The following is a 27,622-nucleotide window of genomic DNA, read 5'->3' as shown; positions in this document are numbered from 1 at the left end:
TGCAAAAGGCTATGGCCAGAGCTAGGTTTTTGTTTAAAAAAATAAATAAATAAAAAATAACTCCATGTTGCAGAAAGATGAAAAGGCAAAGCATAGAACTGATAAATGTAAGGAAGAAACAGAATCATAAATACTTCTTGAACACAGGGTGTTTAGTAATATGTAGATCTGTACCCTTCAGGTCTAGAGACACCAGAAAGACCCAAGACAGAAGCAGAGTGAACAAAGACTGGAAAGGCAGCATTTTGAAAGGAGGAACGTTCAGAAAGGTATTGAGAATGGAGAGGTCTAGAATGGGCCTCAAAGAGCCCTCCTTCCTGGGTATCAAAAACATCTTGGCGAAGATACCTTTGCCCCTCTTGCAAGGAGGGGCTGGTTGAATAGTACCTTGAGCCAAGAGGAGGAATATGAGACAACTGGCAAAGTGGGAGTTGAGGAATCCCTGAAAAGGGAAGAAGAGACTTCCACACCATAAAATAACCTTTGTGAATGACTGACAGAATCTAAAAGTCTGCTGTTACCTGTTGCCAAACGGGAAAGAGAGAGTTAACTGTTGGGAAAGATGAATCTGGCAGATGGGAAGAGGAAGATGATTGTCAAATAGAAGCTGACTTGTCCATAAAGGATAACTTCTGTCCTCTGGAATCCTGACAAGGTTTCTTAGAAAGAAAACTCTCTTAGATGTTTTTTTACCCTTTAAAGGCTGCTTATGATGCTTACATACAAAAGATGCCTTACAGGGATAACTCCACTGGCAATTAAGAATACACAAGTTGAAAATTTAAGGTCTTCCATGAGATTTCCTTTATCTTGCAGGGATTTAAAAAGCTTAGCATTAGCAGTGCAAAACAGATTTTGGTTATCTAAAGCGTCCAATAATTTTGCCTTCACATCCTTGGGGAGAGACTGTAGCCTACATCAGAAGTACCTCCCAATGACTGAACCAAACACAATCACCCTAGAGGATGCATCAGAAGCATAACTGCATTTGATCGAATGACAAGCTACCTAGGAAGAATAACCCAGCAAAGAAAAGGTTGAAGTCTTGGAATCAGCCATGTCAGACAACACCCCCCCCCCCGTTTGGGAAGAAGAGCAAGCACATACCTAGTCATGTGCGTCTGGCAACTGATGGCCCTGAAAGCTAAGGCAACAGAGGTATACACCTTTTTACGATACCTATTCATATCTCTACGATCCCCATCTGATGGTAAGAGCTTGGAAGATGCGAGCAATTTAGGTTTGTCAGTGGAGAAGGAAATCACAGAGCTCACAGAACAGTCTGTTGAGAGATTCTTACATAAACTTTTTGAGCCTCAGGTAATATTACACAAACTGTTTTTTAGGACCAGGGGACTGATATTCAGGGGCTTGGGAAGCAGATGTATAAGTGTCCAGAAGAGTTTCCAAAACAGGAGAAACTGCAGTGGATCTGCAAGAATAAAACTGTCAAGACATCATACTATCTCTTCTGGAAGTCAGACATTTGGAAACTTTCCCAATGAAAATGGTCCATCATTTTGATAATGGTGTCGCCAAAAGAAAGCTCTTCAACCAGGGAGTCAGGTGACACAGTATCCTCTTCATCAGATCCCAAAGTCAGAGGACAGTGAATCTGCATGAAATAAGCCAAAGATTCTTCCCCGAAATCCAAATCTTTACCCTCCTTAGACAAATCAGAATCCCTAGGACTTTTAGAGGGAACAGAAGAAAGTACTGATGAACCCTGCGGAGTTTTAAAGCCATAAGGGCTTTGACAAGAACTTGGGTAAAAGTCCTGCCACTCCTTATGGGGGCTCATCAGCAGCAGAAGCCACATGCCTAGATTTTTGCTTAATTTTTTACAGTAATCTCAGCCCTAACAAATTAAGGAGGTTCTGAACCCTTCCTTACCTCTACAAGGGAACCTCTATTCCTAACCCAATAATGTTCAGAACTACCAGGAATAAGAAAAACCTAAACCTAGCTAGCTACCAATCAGAGCTCAAAGCTTGCAATTGGACTCCCCTACAATACCTACCACTTGATGAGCAGCATCATACTTCAATAACAAATTCTTGAAAATTCTAGACTATCATGCCCCCTCTCGTACAATCAGAGCTAGAAACAAACCTGCTCCCTGGCTGACCAGAGAGACCCGGCAAAAAATGCTACAAAGAAATAAAATATGGCCTAAATGGAGAAATACTAAAAACCCAATTGATCACCTAAACTTTAGGCAACTTAGAAATGCTACAAAGAAATGAATACTCTTAGGCAAAAAGAACTACTAACTGAAATTCCAACAAGTTCAACATCAAAATCCACAAAGGTTCTGGTCAGGTATTAATAAATTACTTCATTCAGGAAATTCTAAAACTCCTACTACTCCTAATTTGACTTAAAGTTCTCCCAACCAAATTGCTGACACTTAACAAATTATTTTCTTAAACAGTATGTTCACTAGCTAAAACCTTATCTCCTGCTAGCACCCCTGAACTTCACTCCCTAATCAATAAACCTCCACTTTAAAACTGCAGCCAGTCTCAACATCTCTCATCCATGCCTTACATCTGAAACTTTAACCTTGTACTCCATCAGCTGACCACCTACCAGCTGAGTATCTGCAAATAGCAGCTGGAGTACTTGCCTACCCTGTTTCCATTTTAATAAACAGAACCATAACAGAAGATATCATCCCATCTCTATGGAAAGTCTCTCATACCATCCCTTTACATAAGGGGAGTAACTCAAACGAACTCTCAAACTTCCATCCCATAGCCCTACTTCCTCCTTTATCAAAAATCGTGGAAAGATGCATTCGACAATTACCTGATCATCTCCAAAATAACCTACTAGCTGACTGCCAACATGGCTTTAGACCATTTCATAGTACTACAACTGCACTTTTATCCTTCACTGACTATATTAATAAAAATCGGAATAATAACTTACTTTCTTCAGCCCTCTTAGACCTCTCCAAGGCCTTTGATATAGTTAATCATCAACTCATGTTAAACATTCTTAGATCTCTTTCCTTAGACACTCAAGCTGTCCAGTGGTTCAATTACTATCTAGAAAATAGACAGCAAGCAGTTCTCTGGGATAATCACTTATCCTCTCAGCTACCCATTACCACTGCAGTCCCACAAGGCTCTATACTAGGACCCCTCCTCTTCTCTATTTTTATTAACTATCTGAAAACATCACATCCAAAAACCACCTGCATTCAATATGCCAATGACTTGACACTTATCTGTGCCGCGGCTTCTTCTGCTGAGCTCCAGTCTAGTTCCCAAAAAGTATTTACATTAGCTGAAAACTGGTTCCATCAATATTGTCTCCCCCTTAACCCAAAAAAACTAAACTTTTACTGCTCACACCTACACAAAAGTCCTCTCCCATTAACTTCACAATTGTATCTAACAACGGCACAATTATATCACCTGACACAACCACCAAACTCCTAGGTGTTACAAATGATCACAATCTTAATTTCGATTGTCACATTAACTTAACCATTAAATCAGTAAATAGAAAACTTGGCGCTCTCTACAGGCACAAACCCTCCCTTACACCTTCAGCTAGGACTACTATAGCACAAACTCACCTCATCTCTACCCTTCTCTATGCCTCTCCTATTTTTACCAATCTATCAAAATCCAATTTTAATAAACTGGCAACCTCATACAATAACATTGCTGGATTTGCCACAGGAGCTCCATTTCATGCCTACCATTGCATAAATCTTAAACAACTAGGTTGGCTGGAATTACAAAACCAGATGTTGCTCCAACAACTTACAATCACCCACAAGATCTTGCATCACCCCATGAATACTCTCATACTCTGTAACCTTATTATCCCTTATAAAAATCTCACGACCCTTCACTCAGCTAATAAACTCCTAGTATCCTCCCTTAAATCTCACAATAAGTCTGGCGACTGCCTGTTTACTAACACAGTTGGTCTTACTTGGAATAAGCTTCCAAGTGAACTTACATCACTGGTATCTACACCCCTTTTCAAGAAGCAACTAAAAACCTTCCTAAATTCCCAATGGCTATGTCCATGCATGAATCCTGACTGACACATTTTGCCACTGTTATAGAAAATAAATTTGACATTTTGAGGATCTGTGACTTGCTCTTACTTGCATCCACATCAGGTATAAATGATGTAACAATTACTGTGTTTTGATTCTTAACTATGCATGTCACTCTCACTCTTTGTACCAAACTCTGATGTAATAGGGTTTCCTCAGATTCATGTAATTGATTGACTTGTTTTGTATGCATAAACTTTGCATATTTGTTAAAATGTATAATTTAGTAGTGAAGCTTTTCTCCCTGGGCCTCTACTGAAAATGGACATGTATCCAGCTAGACTAGCCCAGTCAATAAATGTAAAATAAATAAAATAAAAATATAAATATTTCCTCACTAAAACATATCTGTGGAATCCTCCTAGGCCCTTCAGAAATTACCAGCCACAATTCTTCCTTCTCATCCACGGGGGACATCAGCTCAGCCTCAGAGAGTATGCAAATGGCATGCTCCATTGTCTGCTTCCAAATGGGGTGCGACAGAGGGAGCAGGGGTTAGAACCATACAGTCCAGGTTATTCATCTGACCCTACAGAGAAGTCTGAACAGCAGAAGCCTCCAATCACAGCTTTGGCTTCTTTTTTGAAGGCAGTGAGATGTTGAGGCAGGTGGATTCAGAAGTCATGGTCCCTTGAGCAAGTAACTAACTTCTGATTCTCTTAATCCACAGAAAAGGAACACAAACAGCTATGCAGGGTCTTGGCAACAAAACACCTCACAAACATCACCACTGTCAAACATCACCACTGTCAAACATCACCACTGTCAAACATCACCACTGTCAAACATCACCACTGTCAAACATCACCACTGTCAAACATCACCACTGTCAAACATCACCACTGTCAAACATCACCACTGTCAAACATCACCACTGTCAAACATCACCACTGTTCCTAGTCATAGTCTACAACCAACCAAAAAAGGCATTTTGTGTCTATCCTTATGCAGAATCTGCATCTCCCACTCATTTCCCCTTTTTCAGCTTTCAATAAAACCCACAGAGAGACAAAAAGGACAAGTCCTCAACAGGCTAGTTACATGCCCTAGGGCTGGAGCTGATAAAATACTAATGACTTTTAGACCAAATTTAAAACACATCATTTAGACTGGTGGCAAAGAAGTGCTTCAGTAATACTATGGGACATGCTATTGCAGCAATAATATAGGTAACCTTATATACACTGGATATCCACCAGTTTGGCTTTGTAAAAGGGAGATCATGCTTATTCAGCTTAGCTGAGAGTTTCAAAAAAGTTACCAATGCCCATCATCAGTTAAGCTGCTAACTGGGGAGAAGAAAGCAGACTCTAGGTTGTTTTTCGAACAATGCACTCCATGTTTGCAAAGATGATGAAGTCCCATAGGAGTTTGCCAGTGCTATCTGCATTTATTCTCAGCAGCTGGAGAAGGCACGTTTTATTCAAGAATACTTTGTCCGAAAGTGCTACAAAAGGCGGCTTCAGACCCATTAATGCACTCCATTCAGTCCCTACATTTGAGATGGGAGTTGTTTTGGCATTCTTGGCATCAAGACAAATAACTTTAAAGTGGGTGCCGAACTCCACAAAGGCTGTGCTTGGTCTCCTCTTCCTTTATGATTTGAATAAACAGGAAATAAAGGGACAGACAGGAACTGGAATGTATCCAGTCAATAAGCATGTGGGGTACAGAAGGTGATGTCCTTGCAGCACTAAGCAAACTGTTGCTCATCTGGTCTGTTAAACATGTGTGGTTCTGTTCAAGCAGCTTTATTATGTACAAACACATCAGGATTGAGGCTTGGTAACTAACTTAGATAAACAAACTGACTATCTCACACATACATGCTCATACTCTGGCTGGACTCTCAAAATGGCACTGAAGTTAGCACATGCATACTATTTATATGCACATGCTGTCCTTGGAAATGCTTCTTAAAGATACAACACACACATTCTACATTCTCTCACTTTGAGAAATGAGTCATGCATTACTGATGACATTGACTGACGTGCAATTAGTAAAAAAAAAATTCTTTGACATGCAATTATACAGAACTGAATACATACAGACAATTATGTCCAGGTTGCTGTGTATTGCACACTAGGTCTGGAAATACAACCAAACTGTGTGACATAGAAATAAGAACTAGGTCTAGCAACCGGGATGGTCACTGCTGAATGTTCACCTTTGGGGACATCAGGAATGGAAGTAGGAGTTAAGACACATTCTGCAACAGGAACACTGTCTGGACTGCTCTGAGATCTAGAGTCTGTATGACAGGAACAATGCTGCGATATTGATTCTGATACAGGAAGAAGATGTCTGCGATTTCTCCTGTACTCTACACCCTCAGATTCTATGAAGTAGGATTTAGGCTTGGCACATATACCGGTTACTTGACCAATCTGGCTGAAACCTTTAACCATTTGTATCCTCATTATCTCTCCTTTCAATGGAGAAAGAAATCTGCTCTGTTTATCACAGCTGGACTTCTGGAAAGAATGCTTTCTGAATAGTTGGGCTTTGATTGCTCTGTTGCTTTTAGCTTCAGGCCTCAACAAAATGGAACAGATAGGCAAGGTTGTTCTGGTTTGCCTAGTCTCTGAGCAGGTGAGCCAAGTATATCATAATGGTTATGTTTCTAAGACTGAGTAAATTAAAAAAAAAAACATTGGTATTGTCACGCTTTCACTTCTCTACTAAATGCTTTGCACTCTGCACTGCATGTTCATCTAGTCCATTTGACTGTGGGCATTCAGGAATACTAGTAACATGTACAATGTCCCATTCTTGCAGATTTCTGAAACAGACTGGTAAATTGGGTACCATTGTCAGAGATAGGCTTCTGTGGACTCCCATGGACTGAGAAATGATGTTTCAACTTGGTAATAACAGCAGTGGATGTTAAGTTAGGTAGTAAATTGATCTCAAACCAATGCGAATAAGAGTTTAACACTAAGTAATGCTGATTATTCCACTCAAATACATCAGTGGCTACTATTGACCAAGGTAGTTCAGGAACTTGACTTAGCTGAAGTGGTTCTCTTTGCAAATGCGATTTAGTACTACTGCATACTGAACAAAAAGAAAGTACGTTATCAATATCTTTTGCTAGTGAAGGACAAAATACTAGTCCTCTTGCCCTTTTGGTAGAATCGGAACCTGGGTGACCACGATGCAAAATCTGGATACATTCATGTTGTAAGGAAGCAAGAAAAACAATTTTAGGACCTTTGAAAATAATCCCATCTTCCATCAACATCTCACCTCTATAAGGAAAATAAGGTTGCACTTCAGGCGGTACAATAGACTGCTTTGACGGCATCCAACACTGATGAAGTGGTTGCGCTTTTGCAAAACTGGATCAGTCTTTGTATGATCTCTCAGCTCATAGTCTAGTGGTAGAAAAATTATGCGCTTCCATGACACTGAAGTCAAAATTCTCTGCATCAAGCTGTTCCGATGCATTTCTGGAAGTTATCAGCCAGATGAAGAAGTTTGCCTTTTGTATAGACCATTTTTGAAGTTGTATTTTTGCAATTTGAGCATCATTACTTGTAATCTCACTGGAGCAGAATGCATAGGCTTCTTTAAAATAGTGAGGCTGATGATCAGTTTCAATCTGAACAGCTTGACCATAAATATAATAAACTTCGAATATGCGAACACTATTTATTTATTGCCATTTCTTGACCAGGTTGGTCCAATTAAGCTAAAGGCCCATTTTCAGTGGAGACCCGAGGAGAAAAGCTTCAAATGCATATACAAGACAATCCAAAGAGAAAAAGGAATAACCAATACAAAGATTAAAAAAAATCAGTAATACTGATGAGACATTACATAAAAATGAGATGAACAATGTCAAAAAATTAAAGTATATTTCAAAAATTCCAAAATACAATAGCAGCAGAAATAGACCCTGAGTAGGAATATTTCCAAGAGCTGATTGCTGATATTCTAAACTGGAGTGTTAGAGGAGCAAGAAAACAAGAAAGTGGGTAGAGAAGAGAGAGACTGAGGAAAAATCTATTTCAATTTCAGCATACTCTGTTTCAGTTTGGGTAAGAGTTCTAGATGCACAGGCTACTGGTCTGCCCTCTTGAAGAAGAACTGCACCAAGACCAAATTTTGAAGCATCACAGGAAAGAGTGGCTGGTTTATTGACATCATAGTATCTTAATGTAGGCGAGATGGCAATTTTCTGCTTAAGATCTCCAAATGCTCTTTGTTGCTATTCTAACAAAGATCATGCAACATTTCTGCCCTTCAGCTCTCTCAAAGGCACTGTCAAACTCACTGAAATTTGGTATAAACTTGCCCAAACAGTGGACTATACCAAGAAAATGTTGTACAGCTTGAACATTATTCAGTGTTGGCATTTCAAGAATGGCTGCTTGCTTTGACGGGTCTGGTAGTAAGCCAGTGCTAGTAAATAAATGACCTACATATGTAAAGTACAGTTTTGTACCGACCATAAATGTAGATGTTCGAGTGTATTCGCTGCTGCAGTCATTACACTTGGGTTATCCTGCCGTCAGGCGGTCCCGCAGTCGGCCAGAGTTCCAAAGTCTTGGTCCAGCGTCTGTTGCTGTTGTTTCTTCCCTGGTGTCAGTGCGCCAGGGGTATATAAGATGCAGCCAACGCCATTTTCTTTTCTTGCCCCAGATGGCAGGTGCCCCCAAATAGGTAGACAATACATATTGCTAATAAAACATAAAAAATAAAGACAATACCTTCAGTTACAAGCAAATACACTACATAGGTTGTATAGGGTATAAAGGTATAGATAAGTCCTAGGTAAGAAAGAGGGGATGGAGGGAGGGTAACCTGGACTGCAGCAGTGAATACACTCTAACATCTACATTTATGGTAGGTAAAAAACTGTACTATGTTCATCGTGTTTCACTGCTGCAGTCATTACACTTGGATTGAATCCCAAAGCTGAGGTAGGGTGGCTGGATCTATAGAGGATTCGGGGTGGCTATGAGGCCCTGCAGCACTGCAGTGGCAAAGCCAGCTCTGGATTTAGAGTAAAGTGGCAAGTGGTAATGCTTGGTAAAGGTGTGCACTGAACTCCAAGTTGCAGCTTCCAAAATATCCTTGGTAGGTACTCCTCTGAGGTAGGCAGTTGAAGTGGCTGTTGCCCTGGTGGAATGTGGCCTAATGTTGCTAGGTACGGTTTTTCCATGCTGTGTGTAGCAGAAACAGATACAGTGTCCTATCCACTTTGAAATTGTCTGCTTTTAAATAGCCTTTCCCTGTGATCCTGCAGCATATGCTACAAACAATTGCTCAGTTTTCCTGAAGGCTTTTGTTTTATCCAAGCAGAAGCGTAACTGCCTGTGTATGTCCAATGAGTGCAGAAGTCTCTCCCCTTTATTCTGGGGATTTGGATAAAATGTTGGCAAGTGAATAGTTTGGTTAAGAGCCACAATGGATACCACCTTTGGCATAAATGTAGTGTTTGTTCTTAAAGAAACCCTGTCCTGATGAAAAATGATGAAAGGTTCCACTGCCATTAGTGCCTGTAACTCTGAGACTCTTCGTGCTGAGGTTATTGCCAGAAGCAGAGCAGTTTTCCAAGACTCATTTTAATTCTGCTGAATTGGCTGGCTCAAAAGGAGGTAAAGTTAGTTTTTCCAAGACAAAGTTGAGGTCTCAAGTTGGAGTTGGTGCTTTCCGGGGCAGTCTTATGTTTTTAGCCCCTCTGAGGTACTGTTTTAATAATGGATGAGAAAATAGGAGGATCCGTGTTGTAATGAGCTGAGATGGCAGAGGCGTGGATCTTAATGGATGAAAACAATAGGCCTTTGTCCAGCATCTCAGTTAAGTATTGTAGTATCTGAGGAATGTTTGGAACAAGAGGGTCAAAGCTTTGAGCCTGGTTCCAGGCGCAGAATCTCTTCCACTTTTCTGAGTAGGATTTCATGGTGCTGGGCCTCCTGGCCTCCAAAATGACATCCATAACAGCTTTAGAGAGAGGTGTTGGCTGCTTGGCTAAGTAATCTGCCATGCAGCCAGGTTTAAGGTTTTGAGCTGGCTGTGCAGGATCTGATTGTTTTGTTGAGTCAGAAGATGAGGAATTTGAGGTAAAATCCATGCTGGGCCTTGAGCCAAGTTCTTTAAGATTGGGTGCCAGTGCTGGCGTGGCCAGTCTGGGGCAATCAGGATCATTTTTGGCCTTTATCGGGTTTTTAGGAGTACCTTTGAAAGGAGAGGCAGTGGTGGGAAGGCATAAACTTTTAGAGTTTTCCAGCCGAACGAAAGGGCATCCACTTTCCATGCTTGTGTGTGGCAAGTCCTTGTGCAGAATTTCTGTAGTCGGCAGTTCAGAGGGGAGGCAAAAAGATCTATGTCTGGGCACCCCAATTTTTGTGTTATCATGCTGAATACTTGTGGATTTAATTTCCACTCATGAGGGTCCATGATGTTTCTGCTTAAGTCGTCTGCCAGAGTATTTTTCTTTCCTGGCAGGAATTGTGCTTGCAGATGAACTTGATAGGTCAGTGCTGTGTTCCACAAAGTCATGGCTTGTCTGCAGAGGGGATAGGAATGAGTGCCCCCTTGCTTGTTTATGTACCACATAACTGTGGTGTAGTAACAGCTGTCCTGGATGCAGAAGGTCCTTGAAAGCTGTTAGGGCATTTTGTACAGCTAGCATCTCTTTTTGATTGATGTGAAGATGCATTTGGTATGCAGCCCACTTGCCCTGAATACATTTTCCTGCCATGTGTGCTCCCCAGGCGTAATCCAAGGCATCTGTTGTTAGTGTCTGCCTGGCTGTGGCTAAAGTGAAAGGCTGTCCCTTGCTGTGGTGACATGCCTGTGCCCACCATCGAAACTCCTGTTGTAGGCAGGGAATAAGTGGTATTACTGTTTCCAAACTGTGACAGTGTTGAGTCCAAACACTTTTTAGGTACCATTGTAATTTCCTCATATGCAGTCTGGCATATGGTATTAGTAGTATGCAGGATGCCATGAACCCCAAGGCTTGCAGAATTTTTCTTGCAGGGAGTTGGGTTTTTGTTGTTATTAATTGAAAGTACTGAGTCAGTTGTCTTTGCTTGTCTGGAGTGAGATACGCCATCTGGGCCGCTGTATTTAAGCTGGCACCCAGGAATATTATCTCTTGTGAGGGGACTAGTTTTAACTTCTTTTTGTTTACTGTGTACCCTAGGCAAATTAGCAATCTTTTTACAAATGCCAGATGCTTTAAAAGAATGTCCTTGCTCTCTGCTTGAATAAGACAGTCGTCCAAGTAGGGATATATTTGAATTACTTTTTGTCTGCAAAATGCAATTACTGGTGCCAGGCATTTTGTGAAGACCCTGGGCGCAGTAGATAAGCCAAAGCGCAGTGCAGAGAATTGGTAATGCATTGTGCCAGCTATGAATCTGTGGCATCTTCTGCAATTTTGTCTGATTGGGACATGCAGGTATGCCACTTTGAGGTCAAGTAACAAGCCAAGCCTTCTTACCCAGCATGGGAAGAAGTTGCTGTAGTGTCAACATTTAGAATTTCGGAACATCCAGGTAAGTATTTAGAGTAGATAGGTCCAGTATGGGTCTCCAGGCTTTGTCCTTACTGGGGACCAAGAAAAGTCTTGAGTAAAATCCTTGTCCTTGTTCCTGTTGTGGCACTTTTTGAATAGCTCTCATGTCCATGAGGGCTATAATTTGTTTTTGTGCCTTTGCCCATTGATTTTGTGGCAGGTCTGGCATTCCTTTTAGCCTTGGTAGAGTGTGAAAGTGGAACCTGTAACCTTGAGACACAATAGTCAGAACCCATTTGTTTTGGGTGATTATATGCCAATGTTGTGGAAAAAGTGCTAGTTTTCCCCCTAAGGGAGCTGCCAAAAGGTAAGTGCTTGGCATTTGAAAGGGGAAGTCATTGCGACTGTTTCCTATAAGGTTGTGACTTGTCTTCTCCTCTTTTTGGGGTTGAAGCACCCCATTGTCATGGTCTGTAAGGGCCTTGGGGCTGAGATCTGCTTCTTGGGCATCTATCTGCCTCTTTGTGGTCTGTCTGACACTGGAAAGGACCAATTTTTAAAAGGCCAATTTCTGCTAAATCGAGGTGGCTGTACCTGTAAGAAATCCTTCACTGTTTGCATAGATTTTGCCTTATCCTCCATTTTCTTTAATACCTCTTCTGCCTAAACACCAAACAAGATATCATGCTGTAAAGGAGCATCCAGTAATTTTGCCTTAACATGATCAGGTAAACCTTGTTCTTTTAACCAAGCATGTCTTCGAATCACAGATCCTGTAACTGCGGCTCTACAAGAAGCCTCTAATGAATCAAAACCACATTGCAGAGTATGTTTTCTCACTTATTCAGCTGCATGCAATAACTCCTGCATTTCCTTATAGTCAGGACCTTCTGAGCTTGTAAGCATTTTCTGTTTTAACAGATACATTAAATATTGTTGGTATTTAAGCATGTGGAACTGGCAATTTAAAGCCCTTACTGCTAAAGTTGCAAAAGTGTAAACTTTCTTCCCCCATCTATGTAATGCTCTAGAATCCCTGTCAGAGGGAACTGGATTTTTAGCAGTGGAAGCCTTTACCCCTTTGGGACCCTGGGAAATAGTTTCATGGTCAGCAGCAGGGTTTTTATAAAGACATTTGTGAGAGTCAGGGACTCTGTAGTACCTATCTGGCTTGACTGGTGCTGGGGGCAAAGAATCAGGGGTTAAACTGCATTCAGAGAACACATCATCCACAATATCTAACACAGGCGGAATGGCAAGGGGCCTGTGCTGAGGCAATAAAAGAAAATCTCTGAGCCTTTTCTTGGATTCTGAATAATCCTGGCTCTCCCAATGGAAATGCTCCCTCATGGTATGTAAAGTTTCCCCAAAAAGAGTAAACCTCAGAAGAGGCTGAAGGGATTGATTCTTCAGCATCAGAGTTCTCATAGGGTTGTAAAGAGTATCCCTGGTCTGAAGAGGAATACGAAGAAATGGAAACCTGGTCAGAGGAATCAGTCTGTATCCTGCCTAGGCCTTTTATCAGGAGGGGGATGGGAACCCCTGATCAGAGTAATTAGGTCTTCAGCCATTTTGAGCATCTGCTTCTTAGGCATGGAGGCCTGTCCAGGTGAATGCTGTACTTGTTTCTTTAATGGAGTTTTAGACTTGGTTGTTGTTTTGATGGTAAGCTGTGAAGGTCTGAAAACACCCTCTGAAGCTGATGCCTGCTCAGCGGCTCCGGACCCATCAGAGGGGTTAATTTCCGTAGGCCCAATACCTTGAGTTTCCAGAGGCCTAGAAATTTCCACATGGGTGTCTGAGGCGGCCTGTGGCTCTGAGGTCAGTGGGCATCAGGGGCTGCGAAAGCACCTCACTGAGAACCGGCGACTGGCCTAGAAGAGGCTTCATTGTCAGTTTTGGACCTCGGATGCTGGTCCTTATCTTTGTCTGGGTTTTTTTGTGTATTCCGGTCGCCGGTTGTTCCGACGGCATGGTATAATTGAACCTTCGACCAAAATAATGGCGAGCAAAATCAAACCGACGTTTAATAGTGCACTTGTTAAATCTAGCACAAAAACAACAACTAGTGACGTTGTGGTCTGGGCCAAGCATGGAATACAGTAAGAATGAAAATCCTTATGAGGTATTTGCTTCCCACAAGAAATGCAATTATTAACTTTTACTGACATTCATCCGAGGCAAGAAAAAGTTTTCCCAACGGGGTACTTAGCTTTATTGAAGACTTCGGTTCTGAAATTCGAAAATCTCAGGAGTCGGCCGACCGGCACTTGCAAACTGCTTTTGCTTCGGGTACCGCACGGCAAGAAAGACTGAAGAAAATGGCGTCGGCTGCATCTTATATACCCCTGGCACACTGACGTCAGGGAAGAAGCAACAGCATCCGACGCCGGACCAAGACTTTGGAACTCTGGCCGACTGCGGGACCGCCTGACAGCAGTGAAACAAGATGAACATCTTCTGGTAGTCTGAATTTGCACTTCAGAGGACTGAGCTTCAAGTTAACTTCACTGTCTAGAACTTCCCTGAGGTTTCTGTCATGCTCTACTTTGACATTGCCTCTGACCAATAAATCATCTACTATTATGGCACATGGATAACCTGAAAAAATGTGCTCCATCGCAAGCTGAAAGCTGTCATCGAAAACATCAACATACTCTGAGAAAATAACTTCAGTGAAACTGGAACTGGGACGTGCTTATATGATGGACTTCTTTGGTAAAGGAAAGCAGATTCATTCTCAGATTGTCTCTTAGACCCAATAATGATGCACAGGTCTTCGGACTACATAGAATAGTAAGTTGTAACTGTTACCAAGCAAATAACATGAAAGCACTACTGAGCCTTTGGTTTGAATTTCTTCTCCTCCATAAGCAACAAGTTTTGCAGAACTGGCCACATTAATTTGCTCACAAGCTCTCACTTTAGCAAATATTTCTGCTGATATGACATTACACTTTGAACCAGTGTCTACTTTGAGCTAGGTGGGTTTTCCTGTGGGGCTACCTGAGGCTCAGGGTCTCTACGCCTAGTCTGGCCGATGGAAGCAGAAGCGGACAAAGGCGCTTTGGGGAAAGAGGAAGCCAGACCTGGTGTTGAGGAAATCTTTGGGGACAAGGCTCTCATCATGGCTTTGAAGGCATCACAGCTCCGATGAAAAGGGGTGGACAGGCCCGAAGGACCAGCCAACCCCTCCCACACAGAGGCTGTGGGCTCAGAGCCGGAGGCAGGAGCCGAGCTCATCCGAGCCGAAGCCCCAAGAGGAAGAGTCGGCACTGACAAGTCAGTGCAACTATCCTCCCTGGACCCGACAGGAGAGTGTCAGCTCCTAGAGTCCACGGTCGGCGCCAAGGATGTCAGAATAGATGGAACAGAGGATACTGGAGCAGGTCTCGGTTCCGAAGGCTCTACGATCAACAGATCAGCCCCCTCTGGCTCAGACGGTCCAGAACGGCTCGGAGGAGAAGGAGCAGTCAAATCCAGGGTAGCGGTCTTCGGTTCAGACGTTAGGGTCGGAGCCAACAATTTAGCAAGGCCTGGTGCCCGTAAGAGCTTCTGCACCAATCAGTCCATATCCAAATCCGAGAGGCTGACAGAAGATCTGGAGGAGTGCACCAACAGTGCAGATTGAAGGAGTGGAGATGCAGGTCTCTCTCACACTGGCTCCAGAACCGTGAGCCAGCTCAGAAACAAAGAGACACTCTGCTCTGAGGTCTATGAACCCGATGTCCCTGAATCTTCCATTTTTTAGACTTTTTTGATACTTTCAATTCCTTAGATCCCCTGAAGACTTAGAGGACTTGCTGGCCCCATCCTGGTCACTCAATGCTTTGGAAAAAGGATGCTTTCAGCAAGCCTCTGTCAACAAGCTTCCATTTCCTCTCCAATAAGATCCTAAAGGAAAAGGAGTGGCAAACACTGCAGGACTCCTGCAAATGTACTACACCTAAACAATAGACACACTGAAAAATGGCTCAAGCAAACTGGAACTTCTGATTTGTGCTGCGGTAAACTAGATCTGGTGTAATTCCAGCACTGCATCATGGGATAAGGGACTTGATCTCGAGCTACTGGTAAACCTCGAGCATTGCAAATGGCCGTATCGGAGCCGATGGATTGGCTCTGAACCCATCAGTAAAGAATGAACGGCAAGATTGAACAACCTCACATCACTTCATTCCTTGCCAATAAATCTACTGCGTTAGTCTCTTCAATTACTGATACACCATCTACATAGAAAACAGGGTTGCAGCTTTCTACATTATCAACTTGCTTTTTAAGTGACCTTTCTTTATAACTGAGTGAGGTTTACTTGACTTGCAAAACTTTTAAAAATGGTTCCATTTTTTTAACACCTGTGGCATTGCTGATGAAATGCAAAGCACTTTTCTCTTTTAGACTCATGGTTGGCACAACTGTGACAGTTAACAATAAAACTTGACTTGGGTATTGCTGACACCCTTGTACTGCACTGAGCATGTTCTTTTAACTGAACAAGTCTTAGAACTTGCTGGAAGACTTTGGGTTTTCACAGGAAATGCAGCAGGGGCTGCAGCTGCCATGCACTTATGACCGTTTCTGCTCGCCACATGCTGCATGCTGTCTAACTTTGCTCTGGAGCCTGCTGAAACCACGCTCTTATCATTTGCAATCATACTTGTGTGCCTCTCCGTAACTTCATGGATTTGCCAAATCAACAGCTTTACTCAGTGTTAAGTCACTGTCACAAAGCAAAATCTTTCTCACAGCAGCACTATTAATATTACACACAAGTCTGTCCTTTATTAACTCATCTTTTAAATCACCAAACCTGCACATTTCAGCTTTGATTCTCAAATCAGTCATATAAGCTGCAAATGTTTCTCCTGGCTTTTGATCTCTTGTGTAAAACAAATGCCTGTCTAATGTAACATTTGTCTGGGGGTTGCACATTTCTCTGAATTTGTGTTTCAAACACTCAGGGTCCTCCCTTGATTCAGACTGTACAACAATATGACCGTTTCCTCCCTCTCATTCATATACTGATGGTGCATACACAAAAAATGCTCTCTCTCAATGGTGTCTGACCCAGCTAGGTTTAGTAAAATGAATGCCCTGGTGTGTGCATCTTTGTCAGAATAAGATGCTTGCATAAAAATATCATACTCTTGCTCAAATACTCTCCAATTCTCTGCAATATTCTGATCAAATACAAATGGACTTGGTCTGCGAAATGCATCTGCCATATTAACATCAGTGAAAGCCTTTGCAAGTATGCACGAACACACACACACACACACACATATATATATATATATATATATATACACACACACATACATATGCCAGAAATTTATGCCAGTACTTGTTGCTATGCCTAACAGCACAATAAGCCTCTGAATAAATCACTGCACTTTGCAAAATCACCTCTTAGTATAAGAAACATTTCAAAATAACTCCACTGTGCAAATAAACTGGGCAGAAGCTCAAAGTAAGAAACATTTCAAAGTAACTTTGCGAATAAACAGTACACAAGACACTGAAACTATAACTCTTTACAGTGCAAGAACCACTCTGGAATGGCAGCCCTTTGCGAACAGACACACCCAGCACAAGAAACTTTTTGAAATGGCTGTATTTTGACTGCACCTCACAAAACAGTTGCAGAAACACAATATTACTGGAAAGTACAGTTGTGTACACTTACCATAAATGTAGATGTTAGAGTGTATTCACTGTTGCAGTCATTACATTTGGGTAATCTGCTGGCAGGTTACCCTCAGTCGGCCTGAATATCAAAGTCTTGGGTCCTGCATCAGTTGCCGTCTCCTCTTCCATGACGTCAGGTTGTCAGGGGTATAAAAAATGCAGCAGACGCCATTTTCTTCAGTTTTTCTTGCCCATGTCAGGTGCCCCCCAAATGAGGAGCAAAAAAAAAAAAAAAAAAAAAATATATATATATATATATATATATATATATATATATATATATATATAAGAAACTGTAACAACAAACTTTACCTTCATCTAAAAGCAAATACACCACAAAGGCTGTAAAATATAGTGAAGGAAAGAGAAGTTGTTCAAGAAAAAAGGGGGGTGGCGGACTACAACAGTGACTACACTCGAACATCTACATTTATTGTAAGTGTACACAACTGCACTATGTTCTTTGTGTTTCACTGTTGCAGTCATTACATTTGGATAGAATCCCAAAGCTATGGATGGGAGGCTGGAACTAAATAGCATTAGGAACAGCTATATGGCCCTGCAGAACTGCAGTGGCAAAGCCTGCCCTGGACTTAGAGAAGAGAGGAAAACGATAATGCTTTGTAAAAGTATGAACAGAGCTCCAAGTAGCAGCTTCTAAAATGCCTTTGGTTGGCACCCCTCTAAGAAAAGCTGCTGAGGTAGATGCAGCCCTGGTGGAATGTGACCAGATTCCCTTGGTCACCGGTTTACCATGATGCAAATAGCAGAAACGAATGCAGTGGCTTATCCACTTTGAAATAGTCTGCTTTGAAATAGCTTTCCCCTCTGATCCTGCAGCAAATGCCACCAGTAGCTGCTCAGACTTTCTTAGAGATGTGGCCCTGTTTAAGTAGAATCTTAGTTGTCTGTGTACGTCCAAGGAATGCAGAATCCACTACCCCTTATTCTGTGGATTTGGGTAAAAAGTTTGCAGGTGAATAGTTTGGTTAAAAGACACACTGGATACCACCTTAGGCTTAAAGGAAGGATTGGTCCTAAGGGACACCTTGTCCAGGTAAAATGTAATAAAACGCTCCACAGCCATGAGGGCCTGTAGTTCTGAAACCCTTCTTGCTGAAGTGATTGCCAGAAGGAAAGCTATTTTCCAAGATAAAAACTTTATATACGCAGTAGCTGCTGGTTCAAATGGAGGCAGGGTGAGCTTTTCCAACACAAAATTGAGGTCACATGCAGGAGTAGGGTGATCTTCTGGGAGGGCTTAAATTTTTGGCCCCTCTAAGATTCTGTTTTAGCAGAGGATGAGAAAAGATGGGAGGCTCTCTGTTGTAATGAGCCGAGATGGCAGAGGCATGGATTTTTATTGATGAAAAAGACAGGCCCTTGTCAAGCATCTCAGTCAAGTATTGTAAAATTTGAGGAATATTTGGCTTTGCTGTGTCCGTCCCTTGTGTTTGGTTCCAAGCACAGAATTGCTTCCATTTATCAGCATAAGATTTTCTAGTACTAGGCCTTCTGGCTTCCAAAATGACATCCATCACAGATTTACTGAAACGTGTTGTTTGAATAATTACATGATCAGCAATGCTGCCAGGTTTAGAGTTTGGAGCTGATTGTGCAGAATTTGATTGCTCTGCTGAGACAGTAGATGAGGTATTTAAGGCAAGTACCAAGGAGGAAGTTGAGACCTATTCCTTAGAATTGTGAACCAGTGCTGGCGAGGCCAGTCCGGGGCAATTAGGATCATTTCTGTTTTCTCCTGTCTGACCTTTAGTAAGACCTTGGGAAGAAGAGGCAGAGGAGGAAAGGCATAGACTGATAGGTATAGACTGATAGGTTTTTCCAACTGAAGGACAGAGCATCCACTTTCCATGCTTGTTTGTGATAAGTCCTTGTGCAGAATTTGTCCAGTTGATAATTTTGGGGAGAGGCAAATAGATCTATGTACTGACTCCCCCATTTCTCTGCTATCATGCTGAAGACTTGTGGATCCAGTTTCCACTCATGAGGGTCCATAAGATTTCTGCTTAGGTCGTCTGCCAAAGTATTTTGTTTTCCTGGCAGGAATTAAGCTTGAGAATGTACTTGGCAAGTCAAGGCTGTGTCCCACAATGCTATGGCCAGTCTGCAAGGGGGGTAGGAATGTGTACCCCCCTGTTTGTTTACGTACTACATAACTGTGGTGTCTGTCTTTATCAGTAGTTGCCCTGGATGAAGTAAGTCCTTGAAGGCTGTCAGGGAATTCTGAACAGCTAACATCTCTTTCTGGTTGATATGCAGATGCATTTGTTTTGGGCTCCATATGCCCTGAATGCATCTCCTCGCCAGGTGGGGCCCCCAAGCATAGTCTGATGCGTCTGTGGTTAGGGTTTGGGTGGCAGGGGGTAGAGTGAAAGACCGTCCCATGTTCTGCTGACATGTCTCTGCCCACCAAAGAAACTCCTGTTGTAGGCAGGGAATGAGAGGAATCATTGTTTCCAGACTGTGACAATGCTGACTCCATAAACTTTTTAGATACCACTGTAGTTTCCTCATATGCAGTCTTGCATATGGAATTAATAGAATGCAGGATGCCATAAAGCCCAAAGCCTGCAGAATTTGTCTTGCAGATAACTGTTTTTTGTTGCCATCTGTTTGAAGTAAATAGTCAGTTGCCTTTGCTTGTCTGGCGTAAGTTAAGCCATCTGGGCAGTTGTATTCAAGCTTGCACCCAGGAATGTAATCTTTTGAGAGGGCACCAGTTGTGATTTCTTTTCATTTACTGTGTACCCTAGGGCATGTTAGAAGCCTTTTTACAAACGCCAGATGCTGAAGAAGAAGGTCCTTGTTTTCTGCTTGAATGAGACAGTCCAAGTAAGGATAGATTTGTATGCTTCTTTGTCTGCAAAATGCAATTACTGGTGCCAGGCACTTTGTAAAGACCCTGGGCGCAGTAGATAAGCCAAAGGGCAGTGCAGAGAATTGGTAATGCATAAAACCAGCCTTGAAGTGGAGGTATCTTCTGCACGATTCCCTTATTGGGATATGCAGGTATGCCTCAAGTCTAGAGTCACTAACAAAGCGTTCTTGCCCAGCATGGGCAGAAGCTGTTGCAAAGTCAACATTTTGAATTTTGGGATGTCCAAGAATGTGTTCAAAATCGATAAATCCAGTATTTGGGTGCCAGGCATCATCTTTTCTGGGTACCAGGAACAGTCTTGAATAAAACCCTTGCCCTTTTTCCTGTTCTGGTACTGGTTGAATAGCCCCGATATCCATGAGGGACGTAACTTGTTTCTGTGCCTCTGCCCATTGATTTTGTAGCAGATCTGGCCAACCGTTTCGAATTGGCAAAGTATGTAAATGAAATCTGTATCCCTGGGATACTATGTTTAATACCCACTTGTTCTGGGTTATTAACTGCCAATTTTGAGCATGAAGTGCTAATTTTCCCCCTAAGGAGGCTGCCAAAAGATAAGTGCTTGGTGATGGCAGAGGGAAGTCATGGAGACTGTTTACTGTAGGGTTGTGCTTTGTTTCCTCCAGATTTGGAGGAAGAGGCACCCCATTGCTTTGACCTGTAAGAACCCTGAGATTGGTATCTACAGCCTTTTGAGCGCCTGGATTTGCCCCGTGAGGCTCTGTCGGACACAGGACACAATTTATTTCCAAAATATTCTGAAGCAAAGATATACCGACGCTTAATAGTGCATTGGATAAATCTAGCACAAAACCGACAGCAAGGCACATTATGATCTGGGCCTAGGCAAGGAATACAGTACAAGTGAAAATCCTTATGAGGTATTTGCTTCCCACAAGTAATGCAATTATTAACTTTTATGGACATCGGTAAGGAGCAAGAAAAAGTTTCCCCAATGGGGTACTTAGCTTTAATTGAAGACTTCGGTTCTAAAACGCGAATGCGAAAATTTCAGGAGTCGGCCGACCGGCACTTGCGAACTGCTTCAGCTTTGCACACTGCGCGGCAAGAAAGACTGAAGAAAATGGCATTGACTGCATGTTTTATACCTCTGATGACCTGACGTCATGGAAGAGGAGACCACAACCAATGCAGGACCCAAGACTTTGATATTCAGGCCGACTGAGGGCAACCTGCCAGCAGATTATCCAAATTTAATAACTGCAACAGTGAAACACAAAGAACATCACCAGGCTGATAGAAAACAGTTTATTAAAACAACAAACATACAACCAAGTGGTGGGGGGGGGCAGAACTAACCCAAGTGGTATACTTAAAACCTTGGTAGGCCTCTAAGTGAGCAGTGGTGAATATTAATGGATCCTTGTCCTACAACAAATGTATATGCTTTGACATAAGGAAAAATGTAACAGTATTCTGAACAGAGAAGATGCAAAAATTGAAGTACACCTAACAGAAACGGTCAAAAAAAAAAGAAAAAGAAAAAAGCATAGTGAAAGTAAACCAACTCTTCATTTGTTTCCAATATCCTTTTCAGAATCATGAAAGAATTAAAGCTAAATCCCAGCAAGAAATAGGAACAAAGTAAAACCATGTCTTGGATTGGATGCCTGTCCATCACATGACATGTTGCACACAACCTCTGTCAAATGAAAGGCATCACCAAGAAGTCATATCTGGGCATCATCATCTTCCTTATGTTAAATGCATTTTGTACTTATTTCTCAGCCTGAATCATGTCAAAATGCAGTCACTTGTGATTAGCACACTTCCCTTGATAACAGTAATGAACAAACCAAATTAACCAAGGAGGGATAGAGACAGATTTTACACAAACAACATGATCCAGGAAACAAGGGAATCCATGACAGACTAGGTGTATCTGTGATATTTTTATGCACTGTGTCTATTTATTATGTCAAGTCATTCTAATAATTAAAGCATACAACATACTATACCATGGATCTCCTTGACGCGGAGTGTGTTGTTATGCAACCCATGCTTCAAAATCAGCTGTTCCAAGTAAAAGAAAGTTTTTTTGTGCAAAGTCTATGAAAAGGAAAACAAAAATATATGACTAAGTTTCAAATGAAACTGGGGATTCATATTTTCAAATAAATAAAACTAAATGGTCTACTGGGTTTGTCAGCTGAAAATTCCTAGTTTCATTTGAACAAATTAAAACAGGTCACTCACTACAAAAATATAAAAGTGAAAATTTGCAGACACAGACAAATAAAAAATATGCACTAACAGGAGTGATAAACCTTCATTATATAAGCTCATCTACTTCAATAAAGGATCGGTTGCCACAGGTGTTTCCCTCTTTGCATCTGCACATCTCCCAAAGCTAAAAGGTTCTCCCCTAGCTCCCAAAATGTCCCTTGTTTCTATCTCTAGTCCAGAATGAGCTTGTCATCTTAACTAACTATAGAAGATCCTCAATAATAGCAAAGGTTCGATTACCCTAACCCTAGAAAGGCTGAAGGGTCAACAAGGCACATCTGAAATATCATAGTGTGACAATCTGGACGAGAAAAGGAAGGTCATGGTGTTGAAGTGAAGAGACACTAATCTACTGTTATGTTAATGTAAGACATATAGTTATCTAGTCCATCCACTTCAATACTGAAGGACATCTTAGGTGACACCAAAACAAAATACTTTAGAGTATGGTGGCTCCAAATGAAGAGCTGGCTCTAAAGATCCCATCCAGCTTATAGTGTCTCGCAAAAGTCTGTTCGGAAGTTCATGTCACAGCAGAAGACGTATCCAGTGAAGAATTCTTAACAGAGGCAAAAGTGGCCATAAACATAGTGAAAGTCTTTTACGCTTGCTTGGAGGGATTCTGTTCAGAGGTGATGGAGAATGTGATGCAGTCTGCCAGCCACTGAGACAGTGCAGTTTTTGGCACTTTCTGGCTACTTGCTAGGGGCAAATGAAACAAATAACTGGAGAAGTTTTCTACAGTCATTGGTTCTTTGTGGGTAGAAACTCAGTTGCCTGTGAAAACCCATGCAAAGCGAGTACTCTTCTCTAATTTGATTCTTATGGAAAAATACTGGCAAACTTACACTAATGTTACCTTGGGCATGAAGGCTGGATTAGTTTGGAGGGAAAATCTATCACTATGAAAAGAAAATACATTAAATAAACAGAGAGAGATCTAGACAAAAAAAAATGCAGTTCCCAGATTCCCCTTATTCATACCCACCAGAAAGAAGGTTTCCCATTAAAAATACTCTAGTTCATCAGAAAAGGAGGTTCAAAGGCAGTATATGCAAGTTTCTCCAGGACAATGTTGAAATTCCATGGGGAGTGAAATCTTATTCTGAGCAACAAGCAAGATGGAGTGGAGTCCCTAATGAAAGCTGGATATGAATCCCAGATGAACTCAACTGAAAAAACTGGAACTTGCATCAAATGGGGAAGACAAACAAGAGAACTGATGGAATAGAAGTTGTAAAGGGATTGTGTGGTCCAAGCTGAAAACTTCTTCCATTTACTATAATTTTCTGGGTAAATGACTTGTAAAAATCTTGACAATCCTTGAAGTATATAATGGGTCCCTGGTCATCACAGGAATTGAAGAAAGCACATGGCTAATTTGATGGGTTGAATGTCAGAGTGAGGCTTGCCAGATGCAGAAAACAAAAATTTGGAAGCGATCTAGAAGCAGCAGCAGCCTCCTGAAATAGGGCCAGAGTAAGGGGGAACCATATTTGTAGAAATCAAAGGGGAGCTATGAGGATTACTCTTTCTACAGCTTGGTTTTCTGTGGAAATTTCATTAAGAGAGGCCCTGCAGGCCATTGATACAGTACATTGTCCCAGGGAATCTTCATCTGTAGAAGACTGAGGAAAAAATTGCTGCTGCACTTGGTGTTGGATGGTGGATACACAGGAAAAAGCAAAGCTTACTCCACTAAAGGGATACTACAAGAGGTTTGAAGTACCACTTACAAAGCATCAGAATGCATCTACTGGGACTGTCTATTAGGTACCTGGTTTGACCACTGACATGCATTTCTCTGAGAAAGGATTATAAAAACACTGTCTATTCCCCAATGCTCAAGCATTCCCAACAGAGTGGATAGGACCTTGTTCCTCTCCCAGTTTGCTGATATACCACACTACTGACACTGCTGGTACACACAGCTAACACACTCTTGAAAGGCCTGCTATTCTAGGAGAACAACTCATCATCAGTACACTGATGTGCAAACTGGCTTTCGATAGAGTCGACATCCTTTGTACCATATGCCTTAAATGATGCCCCGCCCAAAAAAAATTCCAGGGTAGAAGCAACCATGGTAAACCTAGGTAGTGGAGGAGCAAAGAGGCATCCTCTGATCAGACCAGAAAATTTCTTCCTACCACAGTACACGTGCATGGCAAGTCATGGACAATGGAATAGTGTGATCAGTGGTCTCAGCTGTAAGGACCCAAGAAACATGAAATCCACTGCAGTACTCGCATGTAATACTTGCTAAAGGAATATGATGAATCATTGATGAATCATTGCTGTCATGAGGCCCATGATCTTGAAAGCCAGAAATAAAGGTGGTACACAGGTTAATGCAACAAATGGCTGACTGTATCCTGCAATGAAATTACTCTTGCGTTGAGGAAGTGAAAAGTACAGTTGTGTACACTTACCATAAATGTAGATGTTAGAGTGTATTCACTGTTGCAGTCATTACATTTGGGTTATCCTGCTGGCAGGTTGACCTCAGTAGGCCTGAATTCCAAAGTCTTGGGTCCTGTGTCGGTTGCTGTCGCCTCTTCTCTGACGTCAGGTCGTCAGGGATATAAAAGATGAAGCCAACGCCATTTTATTCAGTTTTTCATGCCCCAGATGTCAGGTGCCCCCAAAAGGGTAGGCTAAATTTATGTAAATAAAACATACATGCACCAGAAATAAGCTTTACCTTCATCTATAAGCAAATACACCACCTAGGTCGTATAGATTAGAGAAGTAAAGATAAGTTCCAGCAAAAATAAGGGGGGTGGCGGGTGGGTAACCTGGACTGCAACAGTGAATACACTCAGACATCTACATTTATGGTAAGTGTACACAATTGTACTATGTCCTTCGTGTTTCACTGTTGCAGTCATTACATTTGGGTTGAGTCCCAAAGCTATGGTTGGGGGGCTGGAGCTAAATAGCATTAGGAGCGGCTATGAGGCCCTGCAGAACTGCAGTGGTAAAGCCTGCCCTGGATTTAGAGTAAAGAGGCAGATCGTAATGTTTTGTAAAGGCATGCACTGAACTCCAAGTGGCAGCCTCTAAAATGTCTTTGGTTGGCACTCCCCTGAGAAAGGCTGCAGAAGTGGCTGCAGCTCTGGTTGAATGTGGCCCTAATGTCCTTAGGCACTGGTTTGCCATGCAAATGCAGTGACCTATCCACTTTGAAATAGTCTGCTTGGAGATAGCCTTTCCTTGTGATGCTGTGGCATATGCCACTAGTAATTGTTCTGTCTTTCTGAAAACTTTAGTTTTGTCCAAGTAGAATCTAAGTTGTCTGTGTGCATCCAAAGAATGCAGAATTTTCTCCCCCTTGTTCTGTGGATTTGGATAAAAGGTTGGCAAACGAATAGTTTGGTTAAGGGCTACACTGGATACCACCTTAGGCATAAATGTAGGGTTTGTTCTCAGAGAGACCCTGTCTGGATAAAAAATGATAAAGGGTTCCACGGCCATGAGAGCCTGTAGCTCTGAAATTCGTCTTGCAGAAGTTATTGCTGGAGCAGAGCTGTTTTCCAAGATAACAATGTTATATCTGCAATAGCAGCTGGCTCAAAAGGAGGCAAGGTGAGATTTTCCAAGACATAATTGAGGTCCCATGCAGGTATTGGCGTTCTCCTTGGAGGCCTTAAGTTTTTGGCTCCTCTGAGGTACTGCCTTAATAAAGGATGAGAAAAAAGGTGGAGGCTCTGTATTGTAACGAGCCGAAATGGCAGAGGCATGGATTTTAATTGATGAAAAAGATAGGCCTTTGTCCAGCATCTCAGTTAAATATTGCAAAATCTGAGGAATATTTGGGACAGCTGTATCAGTTCCTTGAGCTTGGTTCCAAGCGCAAAATCGCTTCCATTTCCCAGCATAGGATTTTCTAGTACTAGGCCTTCTGGCTTCTAAAATGACAACCATCACAGCTTTACTGAGAGGTGTGGTTTGTATGGCTACATTATCCGCCATGCTGCCAGATTTAGGGTCCTGAGTTGGCTGTGCAGAATTTGATTGTTTTGCTGGGACAGTAGATAAGGTATCTGAGTTAAGGTCCAGGCTGGGCATTGGGACATGTTCTTTAAGATCGGATACCAGTACTGGCGTGGCTAGTCTGGGGCAATCAGAATCATTTTCAAATTAAATACAACTGCCAATCAAATCAATTTCAAAGATCCAGCAACAAAAATCACTTGCAGATCACTAAAGCCAATAACTCTGCTGGTGAAGCACTATTCTCTTGCGCCATAGCCAAATTATGGAACTCACTCCCACCCACAATTACCTCTGTACCATCATGCACCCACTTCAAAACTTTACTAAAAGTGCACCTAAAAACATGCTGGCTATGCCCTTGCAACCCCCACTCTAATATCATCCACCCCCATCCAACCACTACCTTTCTTTCCACTCCACTAACTACCTTGATTATAGCAAGCTCAGATAATCATAAGCCTAGTACTTATTATACAGCAGGAACTTCTCATTGTAACATTTGTTAATGTCTGTTATGTACTTCACATATAAATATTCTAGTTGTCTACTGATGTACTATGTTCTTCATCTGTAGATATGTTGTAATTGCCAAGTTAAATTGTTAATCGCTATGTAATCCAATGTAACTACTGTCTGTTTATTTTACTGTGGAGCTTTTCTCCCTGGGCCTCCGTTGAAAATGGACCTACGTCAGTCGGACACTCCCGGAAAACAAATTTAAATAAATAAAAATAAATAAATAAAATTTTTGGTTTCTCCTGCCTGACCTTTAGGAGTACCTTGGGGAGGAGAGGTAGTGGAGGAAAGGCATATACTGATAGGTTTGCCCAGTTGAAAGATAAGGGGTCCACTTTCCAAGCTTGTCTGTGACAAGTCCTTGTGCAGAAATTTTTAGTTGATTGTTTTGAGGGGAGGCAAATAGATCTATGTCTGGGCGTCCCCCATTTCTTTGTTATCATGCTGAAGACTTGTGGATCCAATTTCCATTCGTGGGGATCCATGAGGTTTCTGCTTAGTTAATCTGCCAGAGTGTTTTCATTTCCTGGCAGGAATTGTGCCTGCAGATGAACTTGGTAAGTCAATGCTGTGTCCCATAAAGCCATGGCTAGTCTGCACAGGGGATAAGAATGAGTGCCCCCCCTGCTTATGTACCACATGACCGTAGTGTTGTCTGTATTTATCAGTAGTTGTCCCGGATGAAGCAGGTCCTTGAAGGCTGTCAGGGCAT

At 42.0% G+C, this 27,622-nt stretch overlaps 1 protein-coding gene across 1 annotated transcript in view; it reads right to left on the bottom strand.

Moving 5' to 3' along the window:
* Positions 1–27,622, bottom strand: part of NMD3 (NMD3 ribosome export adaptor) — a 761,058-nt gene that overhangs the window by 415,617 nt on the left and 317,819 nt on the right. Inside the window, exon 7 of the mRNA XM_044069978.1 lies at positions 22,128–22,218. Coding sequence (XP_043925913.1) covers positions 22,128–22,218 — 91 coding nt within the window. The remainder of the gene's footprint in view (positions 1–22,127; positions 22,219–27,622) is intronic.

The sequence above is a fragment of the Protopterus annectens genome, chromosome 4.part1 (assembly GCF_019279795.1).
Source record: "Protopterus annectens isolate FY-2018-M chromosome 4.part1, PAN1.0, whole genome shotgun sequence".
Taxonomy (NCBI): domain Eukaryota; kingdom Metazoa; phylum Chordata; order Ceratodontiformes; family Protopteridae; genus Protopterus; species Protopterus annectens.
Note: the sequence above shows the minus strand (reverse complement) of the source record. Positions and strands in the feature narration are given on the sequence as shown.